At 46.0% G+C, this 19,058-nt stretch overlaps 1 protein-coding gene across 2 annotated transcripts in view; it reads left to right on the top strand.

The window, feature by feature from the left end:
* ERI1 (exoribonuclease 1) overlaps positions 1–15,983 on the top strand; it is a 119,878-nt gene extending 103,895 nt beyond the window's left edge. Inside the window, exons 7-8 of one of the 2 annotated variants that reach the window (XR_009401066.1) lie at positions 5,722–6,749; positions 12,968–15,983. Coding sequence is in view for 1 of the 2 variants with exons in the window: in XM_059384106.1 (XP_059240089.1) it covers positions 5,722–5,757 (36 nt within the window). In the remaining variant the exon portion in view is untranslated. Of the gene's footprint in view, positions 1–5,721; positions 6,828–12,967 lie in introns of those variants that run through there. The other variant, XM_059384106.1, reaches the window with a different exon arrangement.
* The last annotated feature ends 3,075 nt before the right edge of the window (positions 15,984–19,058 follow it).

Below are 19,058 nucleotides of genomic sequence, written 5' to 3'. Positions count from 1 at the left end.
TGGCCTCGGCAGTGCCAGGAACCCCAAAGGGAGGGAATCTCCCTAGTTGTAGAAGACATGCTTTCTTTCTTTCTTTTTTTTTTTTTTTTTAAATTTTTAAAAAATTTTTAAATTTTTTTATAAACATAAAATTTTTTTTTAGCCCCAGGGGTACAGGTCTGTGAATCACCAGGTTTACACACTTCACAGCACTCACCATAGCACATACCCTCCCCAATGTTCATACCCACCCCACCCTCTCCCTACACCCCGACCCCCGACCCCCCTCAGTTTGTTTTGTGACATTAAGAGAGAAGACAAGCTTTCATCTTGTCATCTGAAAATCAAGGACTCCGGCTGTAGACCTCATTGTTGCTAACATCCTAGTGTGATGCTGGGCAAGTTACTGTGCTTTTCTTTCCTTCCCCATCAGTGAGTCGGGATACACTCCGAGATCTTTTCCAAAGCCTTTAACAGCATAATTCTAAGGTTTATTTTTGGTGGCTGGAGCTAGAAAGACCTTGCCCAAATCTTGCATGTGAACCATGAATTTAACAGTGTCCAGAGTAAGTGTCATCAATATCTTTTCTCCCTAGATATCTTCCCAAAACTAGACGCAAATAAGAAAACCAGGATCTTAACATGGTGCTCTTCAGTCTCTGACTCCAGATAAAGCCTCCCTTCCTAACCAGTGCCATTGGCCACCCATCATTACTTAGGGGTGCCTTGATCTGGCTAGGCCACTTTTTGTTTCTAGGGCTCTAATTCCTACAGAGGGACCAAGTTCAAAGATACAGTAGTCCTCTATCTTGGTAGCCTATGCCCCGGGGTTGCATGGTTAAACTTTCCCACCTACAGAAAGAATCTACCTGCTTAACCTGTTCAGGATGGGAAGAAAGGATTGTTTATATTCTAATTCCCTTGTAGGACTCCGTTTCCATGCCTGCCTTTCAGTCACTCTGCTCAACCCTAGACTCACAGCATGGTGGGTTGGATGTGGGACCTGTTCTCTGAGGAATTCATCAGTCTACAAGTTTTTATGATCAGATAAATTGAAGAATCAAAGTCCTGACTAAAATGCCTTCTTGGCACCAGAATCTTGTCAGTTTTTGGAATCTCCAAGGTCTGCCTCTCCCCTCCCTCAACCTACCTGGTTCTTTTTTTCATATATACGTATATTTTTTTTTGAAGATTTTATTTATTTATTTAAGAGACAGAAAGTGTGTGAGAGAGAGAATGAGAGCATGATGAGGGGCGAAGGGGGAGGCAGTCTCCCCACTGATTAGGGAGCCCAACGTGAGACTAGATCCTAGGACTCTGGGATCATGACCTGAGCCAAAGGCAGATGCTTAACTGACAGAGCCACTCAGGCAGCTTCCCCACCCCACCCTATTTTCTTTTTTTAAGATTTTATTTATTTATTTGACACAGAGAGAGAGAGAGATCACAAGTAGGCAGAGAGGCAGGCAGAGGGGGAGGGGGAAGCAGGCTCCCCGCTGAGCAGAGAGCCCAATGGGAGGCTTGATCCCAGGACACTGAGATCATGACCTGAGCTGAAGGCAGAGGCTTAACCCACTGAGCCACCCACGTGTACCCCCCCCCCCCAATTTTTAATAATCGTGCCGGAAAAAGCATTCTGTTGGGGTAAAAAAAAAAGTGGAGTGGCCAGAGGTCTATGGCACGGACTCACAGTGTTGGAGCTGTTTTTTTGAGAACGGCAGCTTGGGACACAGCCAGGAGAGGCCTCCACATTCTTCATCCCCAGAAATGGCTCTAGTAGGAGGTTAGGAGGATGAACCGTACTGTCCTTTTGACTCACTGTGTAAATTTGGGAAATGAATTGAGCCTTTCTGTGGTCCATGTGAATGACAGACGCCAAGGTGTTGCCTCTCATAACTTTGTCTCAGCGAAGATCCTTGAAATATTAGGAGAGACTTGGAAAAAGAAAGTGATTTTACAAAGGTGATATTTCTGGTCACTGCTAAAACACAGTTTTTTTGTTTTTTTCTTTAAAGATTTTTTATTTATTTGTCAGAGAGAGAGAGAGAGAGAGAGGGAGAGAGAGCGAACACAGGCTGAGGCAGAGGGAGAAGCAGACACCCTGCCAAGCAAGGAGCCCGATGTGGGACTCGATCCCAGGACACTGGGATCATGACCTGAGCCGAAGGCAGCTGCTTAACCAACTGAGCCACCCAGGCATCCCTAAAACACAGTTTTTAAATGGAGCTTTCTGACTTGTCAAACAGGTCCTCAATGTACTCGGAGACTGAACTCTCCAGTTCATTCTGGGGATCTCAACATCAGATGTTGACATTTTATCGTCTGCATGCCAAAGATGGCAAAGGGCAGACTTTCACGCTTGGGGGGGTTGCCCACAACTTCTGTTTGCCTTCTCCCTCTTCACATTTCTGTTGCTTCTAAGAGCTGGTCCACATTTGCTCACTTAGAACTGGTCGGGGGTAGAGTCAGGAAAGAACAAGGAAGACCCTCATCTTGGCAAAACTTTTGAAAAGTTTCCATTTCCCTATCTAAAAGGTGACAATATTCATGCTTTAGAGCAAAGATTTAAATTTCCCAGGACTGCAACAGTAATCACCGATGCTGTTAAATTCTCACAGCAAGAGTTTCCCAGAATGGCAACAGGTAGCTAGATGTCATTTAAGTGCTCTGGGTCCTTGTTTTCTCCTCTGTAAGGTGAGGCAGTAGGAGTCACAGGGAGGCCCAAGGTTTTGTCTTTTGTTTACAGTCTGCGTCTGTCATTTTACTATTATCGTGTCCCATGATCATTACCAAAGCTGGCATTGCCTAAAACTATTCATTTTATTACTTTTTTTTTCTTAACAAAATAATCTCCAAGCTCCTCTCCTACTACCTCTCATACTATACAAAGTCCTAAGATTAGTTAAAGCCCATGACCTTTATCTTGTTCTAACTCAGCAAGAGACAGAAGGATTTTACCATCTTAAGGACATATTTCAGGTCTGATCATTGACTTGAGTTTTCTTTGGCACATACAGTATTTTGGGAGAGTTTTAATTCAGGGTTAACACTATTTTCTCTTTGCTAAAGACCCACCCAAATATTCTAGCCCTAACTTCTCAGCAAAGTTCTATTCTTACCTTTATAGTTACTGAGGATAGGTTTTCACTTGGAAAGAACATCTCACCTTAAGGCAAACAACAGGTATTTTTTGAGCAACTATTATATATCTAACATTATAAGCAATCTACAAGAAGCAATAGACATCAACCTTGCTGTCAAGGACCAGACATTGAAAGTAGGGAGAAAAAAAACAAAGTACATTCAGTTGGGAATCACTTGTTGAGGGCCTATTTGCATGGGACACCATAAAGCCTGAGGGGTAGAAACCCATCATCCAGAAACTGTCCTTTTATATGTGTTGTATTGGAGTAATTATTAATATCAATCCTTCTGACCTTTAAGAGTGTCCTAGTTTGGTTGATAACTTGTAAGGTTGCCTTAATGATGGGGAATGGCAGGGCCGTGGGACCCTCACCCATGGGAATAAAGTCAATAGAGAAAATTACCATAGCAACTAAGAACCGTGATGATCAGTGCTTTGCTAACACGGGATGAGACATCATCACACCCGGAGTATTTTTAGTTCAGATCAGGCAAATCCTTCCGTTTGCTAAGATACTTGTTTTAGCTATGTTGTCTTATTGGCTAAATCTCATACAAAGGGTTATTTCCTCCAGGTTAAAATTCTGACCAGCATCTGTGTCTCAGGTAGAATTAACCCACTGCTGACACATGTCAGGTCTCTCATTTATGGGAAAGAGATCAAGAAGGAGCCTTAAAGAATGGACAAGTTAACTCTAGCAGCTCGTGCAGCTCACATCCAGAAAAGGGACCTGGGTTCTCACTGGCTTCACTCAACCACTATGCCTGAATGTCTCTACAGGCCAAGGACTGGGCCTTGAATCGACAGGGCAAAAAGAATTTAATGAGCAATGCCCAGAGGTAGGAAAGAGCGTGGGTTCTGCGGGGACCGCCAAGCAACTTGGCATTGGTAGACGGTGAGTCAGCGGGTGGCAGTGGATCTGGCTAATGGAGGCTCTGGAGAGAGGCAGCAGCCAGATGATGGAGAGCCAACATCAAGCAGGGTCGTGTTTTTTAAGTTTCAAAATGAAATGGGACTTCAGATAGAGCTCTATCCCTAGGGCCCCGCCTTCCCTGGCTGCTGTGTGTCCAGCCACCTGATCTCTTGATCTCTGAAAACCCTGTCTGCCCTCTCCGGGGCTCTGTTTCACATGCATGCTGCATGGACATGCTGTAGCCCTTGGCAGGGCTGATGAAATACTTTCTACAGATCAGGACAAACAATGCTAGCTAGGAGGGAACACCCAGCCCTGGGCAGGTGTCCCCATGTTTGCTGTCACCTCCAGATGTTACAGATGCACTAGCACGACAAGGATAAGTGATTTACTGGGTCAAGGTAGCGGTAGTGTTTACGTTCTTCCCAAGTGTACAGCAGTGGCTCACAATGCTGGGCTGGCACTGATGTTCTCGCTGGTTCCTCTGATCATTCCTCCCATCGGTGGACTTGGATGGCCCCCAAGGCCATGTGACCAGCCTTGTGTGCCACCCCCAAGCTCCAGGTCCTGAAGTCCCTGCCCCTCTGAACGGCAGTGGACAGATCAGGTGATCTTATCTACACTGGCAACGTAAGTTCTTGGCAACAGAAGTAGAACAGTATGGGTTGGTGCATAAATACAAATAAGTTAAAAAAAAAAAAAAGGCTCATACCTGTTTTGGAATGAGCAAGTAGAAACCATCGAAAAAGCAAAATGTAAAACTAGCATAAAGAATGGTGAGAGGGACACACCAACAGGGATTTTGTTCAAGTAAGACAATTATTAAGAAGCAGATGACAGAAGGAGAGCCTGGCTGGCTCTGTCGGTTAAGCATCTGGCTCTTGATTTTGGTTCCAGTCATGATCTTGGGGTCATGAGATCAAGCCCCGTGTTGAGCCCTGAGTCCACAGTCAGCGGGAAGTCTGCTTGAGATGCTCCCTCTCCCTCTGCCCTTCCCCATGGTCGCATGCTCTCTCTTTCTCAAGTAAATAAATCTTTTTTAAAAAAGGAAATAGATGGCCAATAACTTTTATTTTTTATTATTTTTAAGAGCTTTAATTAATTAATTAATTTGAGATATAGAAAGAGAGAACACAAGCAAGGGGAGGGGCAGAGAGAGAGGGAGAAGCAGGCTCCCCACTGAGCAGGGAGCCTTACCTGGGACTCGATCCCAGGACCCTGGGATCGTAACCTGAGCCGAAGATAGATGTTTAACTGACTGAACCACCCAGGCGCCCCTCAGCCAAGAACATTTTTTTGGAAGATTTTATTTATTTATTTGACAAACAGAGATCACAAGTAGGCAGAGAGGCAGGCAGAGAGAGAGAGAGGAGGAAGCAGGCTCCCTGCCAAGCAGAGAGCCTGATGTGGTACTCGATCTCAGGACCCTGAGATCATGACCTAAGCTGAAGGCGGAGGCTTTAACCCACTGAGCCACCCAGGCGCCCCCAGACAAGAACTTTTAAAATCAAGGGCAGATGCCTGGTTTTCAGTTCACTAGACACAAACTCTAAGCATGGTATCTTCAAGCAACCTCTCTTTTAGGCACAAGGTAAGTTTTCTTCAAGTTGGGTGAAATATTTTCCTTTTACTAATTCACTTAAATGAGCTTCTTTGATTGGTATTTTTTCTTCTCCGTGACAAGGGTCTAACCAGTGCTCATTTGGTGAAGAATCCCTAAGGAACTAAGGGAGTGTGGAGAGGTGTTCCCCTCCTCTGATGATTATGGGGCTGCCAAGAGATGGAAACCAGCACAAACCCATGAGGTTTCCGGGCTGATCCTCGGGGCCCACGCTGGCTCAGGCCAGTGCTGATCACTTCGTCCAAAACGCCTTGAGAAATAAGCTCAGAACTAGACCCGTGAGATCTTATGATTATGATTATTTTTACCTCTGACGCTCACAGGAGACAACCCCAATATCACAGCCTCCTTTATGAAGTTTCAGTCCGTGTGTCCTTCTCATATATACCAGGACTGCTCTAAGTGTTGTCCCTGGCAATGGGGAGCTCGGTGGAGAATGTTAATCAATGTCCTGCTCCCTTGAAGGAGCAAGTCAGGCTTGCACAGACCCACTGGTGGAATCGCTGTGTGCGTGGGAAGGTGGCGGACACACAACACGACTCAAGGTCCTCCCGATGGAGAATGGGAGCTTTGCAGACCCACATCTGTCTAGAGACTGACATACACGCTACTGTCACTCATGTCATCTCTCCATTTATAGTCGTTAAGCTGGCTTCATTTAAAAACAGTGACTTTCCTGTCTTGTTAACAAGACAGGAAACAACATGTGTTGGAGGGGATGTGGAGAAAGGGGAACCCTCTTCCACTGTTGGTGGGAATGCGAGTTGGTGCAGCCTCTTTGGAGAACAGTGTGGAGATTCCTCAAGAAATGAAAAATAGAGCTTCTCTATGACCCTGCAATTGCACTCCTGGGTATTTACCTCAAAGATACAGATGTGGTGAAAAGAAGGGTCATCTGTACCCCAATGTTTATAGCAGCAATCGCCACGGTCGCCAAATTATGGGAAGAACCAAGATGCCCTTCAATGGACGAATGGATAAGGAAGATGTGGTCCATATATGCTACGGAGTTTTATGCCTCCATCAGAAAGGATGAATACCCCACTTTTGTAGCAACATGGATGGGACTGGAAGAGATTATGCTGAGTGAAGTAAGTCAAGCAGAGAGAGTCAATTATCATATGGTTTCACTTATTTGTGGAGCATAACAAATAGCATGGAGGACATGGGGAGATGGAGAGGAGAAGGGAGCTGAGGGAAATTGGAAGGGGAGATGAACCATGAGAGACCATGGACTCTGAAAAACAATCTGAGGGTTTTGAAGGGGCGGGGGGTGGGAGGTTGGGGGAACCAGGTGGTGGGTATTAGAGAGGGCACGGATTGCATGGAGCACTGGGTGTGGTGCAAAAAACAATGAATACTGTTACGCTGAAAAACATAAATTAATTAAAAAAAATTTTTTTAAATAAGGAAAAAAAAAAAACAATGACTTTGGGCGCCTGGGTGGCTCAGTGGGTTAAAACCTCTGCTCTGCCTTCGGCTCTGGTCATGGTCTCAGGGTCCTGGGATGGAGCCCGCATCAGGGGAGCCCGCTTCCTCCTCTCTTTCTTCTCTGCCTGCCTCTCTGCCTACTTGTGATCTCTGTCTGTCAAATAAATAAATAAAATCTAAAAACAACAAAAAACAATGACTTTGGAACCCACTTCAAACATGCAGGAAACTTGCAGGAATGGAGCGAAGAACTCTGTACATTTTCCCCAAGCCCCCTTTCACCCCTGATGTGCTTGCTAGCGGAGTCCAAGTCTGGATCATGTGATCTAGTCTCTCTAGTCCTGGAATGAGTTTCAGGTCATTGATCTTTATGACCCTTAAGGTGGGTTTGCCCCATGCTTCCTTTTGGCTGGCCCCACGTTATGCGCTTTGAGCAGGAATGTCACATATGGGATACTGTATTCTTACTGCTCCCTATCAGGTGGCCCCTGCTGTCACCTTGTCCCATTAACTTTGTGTCCCAGTGGTCACTTTGATCACTTGATTAAGATAGTGTCTGCCCCGTGTCTCCGCTGTCAAGTTACTTTTTTCTTTTATAATTAATAAGTACCATGTAAATATCCATTACTCCTTCAACTTTCACCTACTTGCATTAGAATCCATTGAGGTTCCTTGCCTGAATTTATTATCACTATGATGTTTGCCAAATGGGACAATTTCTAGTTGTATCATTCCTTACACATTTATTGGTTGGCATTGTATTGCAAGGAGGAACTTTCTCATCTCCCATTCTTAAGTTCATTCCTTTGCTTATAAACAAATGAGCTATTCATCAGTGGGTTATAATGCACTATTATCGTTAATTATTTTGATGTTCAAATTGACCTAGACTTTGACACCCAGAAACCCCGTGAACCTGGCTTCTGTGTCCTTTTGACTCGTGCCCATCATTCTCGAGCACTGGCTCTACAGTAAGCCACTCTTGGCTTACTTCGTACTTCCCTTGGTCCAGCTCTGGGTCAGTGAGTTCTCTAAGAGACCTTGATTCCTTTTCATGGACAGTGATACTGAGAAGCCAAGATCTGGGGGCTAAGTGTGCCCTAAGTGTGCCACCTAAGTGGTCCTGGAGGGTTGCTTCTCACAGGCCCTCTCAGTAGGCAGAACTCAGAAATGCATGTACTTTCATACATACACACATCCCTACCCACATATGTATGTGGGTACACATACCTTTACATCTGTTCTTTCTGTTGCTCTGCTCCCGCTGTCCTTAGTACGTTTCCGTAGCCATTCCCCCAGCTCAGTGAGGCTGCCTGCCTGCCATCCTCTGATACTGTCCTTGTAAATGTTGTCATTAGTACCTGTCACCACTGCCCCTGCGACCTCATTCCAATACCACCCTGGCCCCAGCCCTGTTATCCCCTGCTTGCTCCTGCCCAGTGACTGCTGGAAGTAGGTTAGAAAGAAGAGGAAGTCAGATTTGTGTTTCTTAATTAGAAGAAAAAGTATCAAAGGCTAAATTGCAGTCATCTGCAATAGGTTCTTCTCTGTTTGCTGCTGCACCACAAACCGGTATGGTACCATATGGGACCAGGATGATAGGGCTACTGACACCAAGAGGTCTTCTGGGTCTCTAAGTCTACTGCAGGACTCTAATTATCTCCAGGAGGGTGGGGGTGAGGTGGGGTGCCGGTGCCTTGGGCAGTGCATTTTGGCCTTGGCTAGAGTGGCAGGAATCGAGCTGTCAGCACGGATTCTAATGTTGCTAAGTCAGCAGAATGCTTTTCAACCGGTCTAGACATGCCTCATGCCTCATGAAAGAAGAACAAAAAGAAACAGTTGATTTTTCAGTGGTTCTCACCAAGAGGTTAGACTATTCATCCTCAAGGCGGTATTGACTTCTGTTGAGAGAAGCACCGGAAAAATAAATGCGTTCCTATAGTCAGGATGACGGTTACCTAATGATGAACTCGCATTTCCCGTCACTTGGGCAATAAGGATCTGTGAGCCCTTCCAAGTTGATTGCAAGCCCTTTGAGGGCAAGGGGCGGAATGGTACACTTAGGCAATCGCCCATAGTGACTTGCAATTAGGGGCTGATTAGAAGTTGATGGCTCAAGGGTTTTTTTTTGTTGTTTGTTTTTCATTTTTTGTGGTTTTTTTTCCACCTCCAGTTAGACCATTCACCATAACACTGAGTTAGGACTCATGTTTATTGTTCTGTAGTCTACTGGCCACCTCCATCATTTACATTTTAGATAGGACTGAAATTTATAAACTACTGAACTGGTTAAGCCAGAGTCAGAGGCAGAAATAAAGCCCTTTTATATTTCCTCTCCCCTCCATTCCTGCCTCTGATACATATATGGGCTGATAGAACTGATGCAAGAATGACCTGATCTAGGCGGGCAAATGGCCCTGCTGTGGATTGTGCTACTTCAAGTTCAGAGCCGAGGAGCAGGACATCCGGGCTCCGGTCAGCAGTCACAGCCCTACTAGGAAGCTGGCTTTGGCAAGAAACTCCGATCAACTTTCAGCAACTCTCCTAATGCCTCCGGCTTCCTTGCGTGTGCCTGTCAAATTGGAGGTTGGACGTCATGCTCTCCAACCGTCTGTGGTTCTTGAGTTTTTGTACTCGGTCCTTATGAAATACTATGATTCACAGCCACATCCTGAACCACAGCACAAAGATGGCAAAGCGACAAGAAAAACAGAGAGTGAAAGTATAGTGTATGATAACACTAGAAAGACCTCTCTCTGGATACTAAGCTCTGAACCTTGCTTTCTCAGCGTGTGTGTGTGTGTGGGGGGGGGTACATGTGCGTACACCTGTGCAATTACAAGAATGGCACAAAGCCACTTCAAATTGCTACTGTAGATGATTCTAAAATTCGTATGAGAAGACAGTCCTTAGAATTGTTAAAGTAGTTGAGAAAAAGAGGAATAAAGAATAAAGTGGGAAGAATCACTCTCCTGATGTTAACTCTCTTGCCATAAAGCTGCTGTAATCAAGGCTGTGTGCTGACAGTAGAGGGAAAGACACCCCGTGCGGCAGAATAGAGAACCCACACAAGCACGCCCAGCTGCTTCCTGGCAAAGGCACGAAGCACGTCCATGGAAAAAGGACAGCCTTTCCATCGCATGGTGCTGCAGCAGGTAGATTTCTGTAAGCAAAAGGAACGAGCCTGCACCTGAGCCTCTCACTTATACAAAAGTGAAATCAAATCATATACTTAAATTGAAAATGCGGGAACGTCTGGGTGGCTCAGTGGCTTCAGCATCTGCCTTTGGTTCAGGTCATGGTCCCAGGGTCCTGGGATAGAGCCCGAGTCAGGATCCCTGCTTAGCGGGGAATCTGCTTCTCCCCCTGCCTCTGCCTCTCCCCCTGCTTGTACTCTGTCTCTGTCTCTCTCTCTCTGATAAATAAATAATAAAATAATAATAAATAAATAAATAAATAAATAAATAAATAAAATCTTTAAAAACTAAATTTAAAATGCAAAACTATAAAACTTTTAGAGGAGAACATAGGGGACAGTCTTTGGGATCCTGAGCTAGGCAAAGAATCCGTAGACTTGACATAAAAGGATCCCATAAAGGGGAAAATGGCAAACTGATAAAAGTAAAATTTTTTGCTCTGAGAACGTCCATGTGAAGAGGGGAAAAGCTATCGATTAAGAGAAAATATGTTCAAACTACACATCTGACGAAGGGCTGGCATCCAGAATATGTAAAGAATTCTCAAAACTCAACAGTTAAAAGACAAAAAAAAAAAAAATCTCCAGACATCCCAATTAGAAAATAGGTGAAAGATATGAATGGCTATTTCACCGCCAAAGGTAGAGACCTGGAAACTAAGCCATCTGTGAAAGGATGTCCACCTTAATCATCCATTAAGGCAAGCAGATTAAAAGCACAAGGAGAGGGGGCACCTGGGTGGCTCAGTGGGTTAAGCCTCTGCCTTCAGCTCGGGTTCTGATCTCAGGGTCCTGGAATCGAGCCCCGCATTGGGCTCTCTGCTCAGAGGGGAGCCTGCTTCCCCCTCTATCTCTGCCTACTTGTGATCTCTCTCTCTCTGTCAAATAAATAAATAAAATCTTTTAAAAAAAAGCACAAGGAGAGAGCACTACGCATCTCTCAAAATGGCTGCAATAAAAAATTGTGACCCTCCCCCAACCAAAAGCTGGTGAGGATGTGAAGACATTGCGTCCATGACTGGTGGTGTGCTAAAATGGGACAGCCACTCTGGAAAACAGTTCAACAGTTTCTTTCTTTCTTTGAGATTTTATTTATTTATTTGACAGAGACAGATCACAAGTAGGCAGGGAGAGAGAGAGAGGAGGAAGCAGGCTCCCCGCCGAAGCCACCCAGGCGCCCCAGTTCAGCAGTTTCTTACGAAACCAAACATGGCTCTAGCCTCTGACCCTGCAAATATCACGCCTGGGCATTTACGGCAGATAAATGAAAACTTGCGTTCACGTAAAAACCTGTACGTGGACGTTCATAACGGTTTTATTTGTCATCGCCCTAAACTAGAAGCAACTCAAGGGCTCTTCAAGATAGTCATTGTTAACTGCAATGTCTGTCCATGGAATGCGCACAGCAATAAAAAGGAACACACGGATACATGACACGACTCGGATGGCTCTGCTGGGAAGGATGCGGAGTGGAAAAAGCCAGTCCCCAAAGGTTACATACCGTCTGATTCCATTTATACAACATTCTCGAAAGTACAAAATTATACATGAGGGACACCAGATTCGTGGTTACCAGGGGTCAAGGCCCCCGGGTTGGGATGGTGTGGGGGAGGGGAGGGGAGGACAGGCAGGGTGACTATAAAAGGACACCGTGGGAGGCGTTTGCGATGTTTGGACCACATACATCAATGTCAGCACCCTGATCGTGACCTTGTGTTATACTTTCACCAGATGTTACCGTTGGGAGAATCCTGGTAAACAGTACCCCAGTTCTCATTATTTCTTAAAATTGCATGCAAATCTATAATTATCTCAAAATCACAACTTCAATTTTTTAAAATATTTTTTAAAATGTTATATTTGACAGAGAGAGAGCACGCAAACAAGCACAAGCAGGGGGGAGAAGTAGGGAGAGGGAGAGGGAGAAGCAGGCTCCCCACTGAGCAGACAGCCTGACGTAGGGCTCGATTCCAGGACTCTGGGATCACGACCTGAGCCAAAGGCAGACGCCTAACTGACTAAGCCACCCAGGTGCCCCACAAATTTAATTTTTTTTTTTTTTAAAGGAAACAAATGCTGTCTGGGCTTGGTTCTATTCTTTCTCTCTCTCTCCTTCCTTCCTTCCTTCCTTTCAATTTATTTACTTATTTTAGAGAGAGAGCACGAGCAGGAGGGGCAGAGGGAGAGGAAGTGAGAATCCACAAGCAGACTCCGTGCTGAGCGCGAAGCTGGTGCGGGGAGTGAGGGGCTGTTCTCTTGACCCTGAGATCGCAACCTGAGTTGAAACCACTGGGCCACCCTGGTGCTCCCAGGCTTAGTTTGATGCCAGTAAATGGAGTGAAAGCATGTGCGGTTCAAGAGAAGAAAAGGCTAACATGGTCACCGGAGAGATTGTATAGAGCTTGGCAATGATGGTCTTTTTCTTTCCATATTCCCAGAAGCACTTGGCCCTAACTACAACGTTGCCCACAGAAGTACTCAGTAGTTTTGTTTTGTGTATTATTCTTAGTATGGAATGGAAGTCGCCTTGTCAGGAAGTTCAGTTTTTGTATGTAAATGTGAGACACTTAGGAACGATCATAGGGAACTCCAACGCAAGTCCTTTTGCGTAACATGGGGTTAAATTGTGTTTCGCTCCCATAGAAGTTTTGTTTGCCAGATTGCTTTTGTTTTATTTTACAGGATATCCTTGAACTACATTCACTAGCATCGGAAGCAGGAGACTTGTAACTTCTGCACTCTAAGGAAAAGCTTCTCACCCCCATTTCTGGGTCCCGTCCCCCCCACCCCTCCCCCTTAGGAAGTGCCTCAGGGGTCGGGGAGGGGGAAATGGGTGTGGTCCCCTGCTTCCTGCAATTTCTACCTTAGCCAGCACCTTTTCAATTTATTACGAATTGGGTTCACATCAGATTTCGTTTAGGAACAGATTCCAGCATTTTGTAAAAATTTGGAAACCACCACCGTTTGAGGCAGCTGAACCTCAGAGCTGAGGTTGTGCTCGGAGACCCACAACTCCTTCGCACTCCCTTGTCTGGGGAGATAGCAGGGATGCCCAGCTGAGCAGAGCAGGAGCGAGAGATGCTGGAGAGGAGGAGGAGAATGAAGGCCTGTGTCACTCCGTTCTGCTCTCGCTGCGGCGGGCTGTGGTTCTCACTCGGTGCTGCCCTTAGTCCTGGCTGGAACACAGAATACCCGGCCTGAAGGCCTGGGTCAGAAACTCGCCATTTGGAGAGTAGAACAATGGACTGGTGTAAAATGGACCAGATTTTTGGAAAGAAAATAATTTTTCTTCGGTTTTTCTTTTCATTGTGTGTGTGTAGTAATAAGGCATGAGGATTTCAGGCCGTGAGGTGATCGAGCAGCCGGTGGCAAAGCTTCTGGAGACTGGAAAATTGGGATGAACAGGTGCTTGATTGAGTGAGCGAATGTGCAAATCTGTGTGCCTAGAGGATTTACAAAAATATTTGGGGGATGTGTCAGAGTTCGTTTCAGTAGAAAATTGATTGATGGCAAATGGTTAATAATAAAATAATTTTTGGTCAAATGATATGGTAATAAGATCTGTGAAATGTCACCTAGCTCGTTCCACGTTCAGGTGGGACCGGGGTGTCTCTACCAAAGGACAATTAACTAGGTGGCCCTGGGGGCAGGCCCAGTGCGGGTAGTGAGGCATTTCTCTTTCTTACCAGCTGTCACAGGGCATGTCATGGTGTGTGGTGTCCCTACTTTCTCTGAAAGACGCGTGAGCTCTGCTGGTGGAGTCCTCCTTGGGTATACTGGAGCTTCGTAAAAACCTTTCCAAGTCCCCACAGCATGAACACTAGGATTTCCTTGGCATTGCAGACCTTCCTTGGGTTCTAGCTGAGGGTGAAGGCCAGGAGAAGGTGATCGATCTAAAAGGAAGAGCGTGTGTGTCTGCAGGACAGAGAGAGGGCCCGCAGGAGGGGAGGCCCTGGGTGCTTCGGAGAGGAATTCCCACCTCCTCGATTTCCTGTGCTTCTGAGGGCCTCTTGAACTTGCTGCGTCAGAGAAAGATGAGCTGAGACCGTGTAGTTGGCCAAGTTCCCAGGAGCCCTTCAGGGTTACTTTGTGGGGAGTGAGGCCTGCAATACAGCTAAATTCTGCCTCTGTCCCTGTAAAGAGTTTTCAGGGAGCTCTGCCATGCACTGTTGGGAAGGGACGGGGTGCACGGGGATGAGGCCGTAGGACTTATGTCCAAACCATTAATAACCCCTTTCCTCTTTGAATTGACTGGAGTTTCCAGAGGGCGCTTGGCCATGTGCACTGCAATTAGGAAACAGAAAACCTAACCAACATAAACACATTGAAACCACAGACGAAATCATGCTCTGTTATAACCCATCCAAAAAAAAAACAAAACCAAACAAACCAAAAAACAAAAAACCAACAGCCCACCATCCAGCCAGAACTGATTCCAGTCCCAAACCAGCCTGGGCTCTCTGGGTCCCCCCAAGGTCTAAGAGGATCCCTCAGGCCCTGGGACAGGGGAGCATGGCAGGGATTGCTCCCCAGGGTTTCCTTGGGCTGCTCGTAGCTCACACGTGGAGTGCTTTGTGGTAATTCAGGGCACCTCTGCTCCTTCTCGAAAGCATTCCTATTTGGGTCCTCGACCATAGGGTCTCTCAATCAGCCAACTGATGAGTTGTCTCTGGGACTCCGCTGAGGGTCTGAGAGTCCACTCTGACGTCTCACTCCTCCTAGACAGCTTTTCAACCAGGGTCAGCACCCTGCGGCCAGCAGTTCAAGTCTAGCCCTTGGCCTGATTTTGTATTTTTGCACAACCCACACCTATGAACAGTTTTTAAATGTTTAAAGGGGTTTTTTTTGTTTGTTGGTTTTTTTTTTTTTTTTGAAAGAATATGTGACAGAGGCTGCAGGGGGCCCCTCAAAGCCCCAAATAGTTAGTTTCTGGCTCTTTCCAGACAAAGGTTGCCAACCCCTGACCGAATCAGCCCATCCTGCATTTTGGGGTGGAGGCCCGGGATCCCAGATCATAACTACTATTTTTGACCCCAGAGGAAAATGAACGTTATGCCTCCTCATCCTCCCTGTGCCAAATTCAAGTCCAGCGGAGGGGCCAAGTGTAGGGAGGGACGTCCATGTGTGTGAGATGAATGATGCCAAGTAAACCTGTCACCTACAGGAGAATCCCACGTGAACAAGAACCTCTGTTGAGATTCCCTGTCCGTCTCCTCACTGAGGGCTCTTCACGGAGAAGGGAGAGGGAGGGGGGGTTAGAGCCTTCCTGAGCCATGACAGAGAGCTTCCCTTATGGTGGAAGATGATGTCGAGGCTATAAGTTCTGCCTGTGGGCTAGCATGCCTCTGTAGCCACAGGGCCTTTCCATGGTTTCCTGCCACCCATCACATTGAGTTGGGCCCTTGCATACCCAAAATATGTACCGTTTGGATTTATGCTTCCACGTGGCCTCTGGGCCTCACACGTGCTGAGGAAGCCTTTGGGAGGGATGTGCCATTCGCATCTAAAGACGAGTGTGTTGGGACGCCCCGGTGGCTCCCTCCGTTAAGCGTTTGCCTCTGCTCAAGTCGTGATTCCAGGGTCCTGGGATCGAGCCTTACGTCGGGTTCTCTCCTCCGTGGGGAGCCTGCTTCTCCCTCTGCCTGCTGCTCCCCCTTGCTTGTGTTCATTCACTCTCTGTCAAATAAATAAAATCTTAAAAAAAAAAAAAAATAGAGCCAAGCGTGTTCACTCCTCCCCCGGGGGACTGCATCTCTCCGGAAGGAGGGACTTACTCTTTAGAATTGACCATTTCAGTGTCTGTTCTGTTAGAGTGACTCCAGTGTGTTGGGGGGTGAGAGTTCTTGGAAAAAGAATAAAGGACCCATGTGGTCCTCCCGGCTTTGTCACGGATTGGCTCTGTGACTTTAGGACACACAGAGGGCCTTCGTCTCTTCCCCCCTTGAACGCGAGCTGCTATCTCTCCGGCTTGCACACTGATTTTATGACGTCCACGCTGTTGTCTGGAATGCTATTCATTCCTGTGATTCTTGCAAAGAATGGAAGTGGTGTACGTGATATTTCTTACAAGTTTATATTTAGAAGCATTTTTTAAAATGAACATGTTGGCTGACTCTTAAGTACTTGGGGCACCACTAGATCCCCTGGTTGTCTTATCCTGGCTGAAGAACACTCAGAGCCCCTCTGATCGAGCACTGGACAAGGTACAACAGTATCGAGGCCAGGACCCAGCCTTCCTGACTCCTGATACCGAGAGGCAGCAGGACGCACTGCTTTTCCTGGCTGTCAGAGGATTCATCTAACACATGACTATCTCTTGGAGGGGTTGAGGAGGAAAAAGCACCTGGCAGGCTTTGCACGCCATAGATAAGCCGTAAACGTTCAACTGAATAATTCAGAGCTGGATATTTGCTAATCTGGAGACAATGCCCTAGCAAAGTGTTTTGTGCTGTTTTTTTTTTTTTTTTTTTTTTTTTTTCCCCTCCAGACACCTCTGAGATGTCTCGCAAGTTAGAATCATGTAATGATTATGAAAATCATACTGAATCTCAACTAGACATTCATCAAAACCACTGTTGATTTTTCCCCCTTCCCATTTTTGGTAAGGCAAACTGTGGGCGGTGTTGGACAGTCTTGAGAAAGGCAGGTATGTGTGTAGCTCCCTTTTTGAATTTACTCACTAGGTGCTGAGTCTGATATGTTCTACCTTCCCACTGGCCTTCGTGGTGTGGCGCACACTGCATTACAGGAAGCATCTGGAAGCAATTTGCCTCACCCTCCATCCCATTGAAGTCTGAAATAAAAGATGTCTGGAAATCTTACTTAGGATGAGTGTCTGACACCCAAAGGAGCAGAGGTCCCACCGGGAGCTCGTTGGCTTTGCTGGTTCCAGCTTGTCTGAACAAGCAGTTATGAGCTATCATGGCTGGTCACAGTTCTCCCACTTTTAGAAACAGTCAGCCCTAAAACTATGCTTCACGAGCAAGTGAGAGGGAGGGAGACAAGTCCTCAGATCAATAAAAATGGGTTCAGAACATGCTGGCCCTGTGCTTCTCTAGCTCTCCTTTACTAGCTGTGACCGGCCTTCACCACTGTGACAGCGAAACGGCCATTACCACCCTCCCTGTGTGTCTCAGCTTTCGAACTCAGCCCGATTGAGACCTAGTCCTCTGAAAAACCTACATTCTATATGTGGAAACACAATGCCTGAAAAGAATTCTGCCCAGGGACCTGGCTGCCTCAGTCGGTGGAGCTTGCGACTCTTGATCTTGGGGTCGTGAGTTCGAGCCCCATGTTGGGCCTAGAGATTACTTAAAATAAAAAAAAATTAAAAAATAAAGAAAATCATAAAAAAAATTCTCACAAGCCTCTGACTCCCAGAATAGCATCAGTTTTTAAAATAGAACAGTTTCAGTTTTGTGTTTTCTACCTTTATTACATTTTTGCGTTTGAGATACAAACGAACCACTCTCTTACACCACACACAAGACATCCATTCTGGTGATTTTAAAGTGCATTTCCCCTTTACCTTTGTTTACAAAAATATTTTTTTCAAAACATGTGGACATTTCTTGACAAGGCACTTTTCAGGCATCGGGTGAAGACGAGCCTTCGGTTCTCCATTCATGCTGAAGTCAAAGTGACACATCATCCTCACAGGTCCGACAGGCTCTAGGACTGATCACGAAACTGCCGAAACATTCACAGCTTTCCAACCCTACCAAGGAGAAGCCATCTGAAACCACAGACTCCCTGCTCAGTCCCATGTGTCCACTTCGGGAAGTGCGGAGAAGATGCCAGAATGTCTTCGAGGCCCCGGGAAAGATCCCATTATGACTCTTCATCCCCAGTTTCCGAGATCGGGACCCCCCCCAAGAGCAGAGAGCCACAGGGCCTGCTCTAGCAAACCACACCCAGTGGAGGAATTTTCGATGAGCAAACAAATGAAAGACAATCGAGGTTTTCGTTCACTGTCCACTCAGAGGGAAGACCTGGAAAACGAGCACTTCTAAAAAATGAACAGACACTTTTTTTGGTTTATAAACATACCCATAACCCATTGAACATCCACGTGACTACAAGTAATGCTTGTTTTTAAAAAGGCAAATTATATGCAAAGATCAAAACCACAAAACATTCTTTTAGCCATTCGAAATTTACATCTTTAAAAAACACTGAAAGAGTCCTGTTTTGCCACCATTAAAATGAAACCTTAGAGAAAAAAAAATAAATTCTATCTTGACTCTGAAACTGTTTTAATTTCTGGAGAACTACAGAACTCCCATTATTTCTCACCACTTCCCCTATCATCAAAATACTTAAATAAAAAGAAACCCATTCGAATGCTTCTTATCTTCCAAGAAACACTGAAAGCTTATTTATTATGTATTTCTCAAATAGTCCCGCTTATTTATTGCACCTGATTTGTGAATGCTCCCCAGGGCGTTTGGGGGAAATAAATACAAAAGAAATGGAGCTGCTTCCCCATTTCTGGACAAGGGCACCCTCGGTGGGAGGCCCGCCCTTTTGGGGGCAACTTGGAAAGGGCACTGGGGTTATTGGACATTAGTCATCATCACTGAATCCAGCTGTGTGAGGGGCACCCCCCTCCCCAAGTCAGGCTGCAGTTGACGTCTGTCTGCAACTAAGAAACCCGTCACTGTCTGAAGGGTGTAGACCTATTTACGGATGGCGAGCTCCGAAATGAGGAGGGGTTCTGCAGAGCCTGGGACCCTCTGTTGATAACCTGCGGCACAACTAGACCCAAGGAAGA

Source organism: Mustela nigripes, chromosome 18 (genome assembly GCF_022355385.1).
Source record: "Mustela nigripes isolate SB6536 chromosome 18, MUSNIG.SB6536, whole genome shotgun sequence".
NCBI lineage: Eukaryota > Metazoa > Chordata > Mammalia > Carnivora > Mustelidae > Mustela > Mustela nigripes.
Note: the sequence above shows the minus strand (reverse complement) of the source record. Positions and strands in the feature narration are given on the sequence as shown.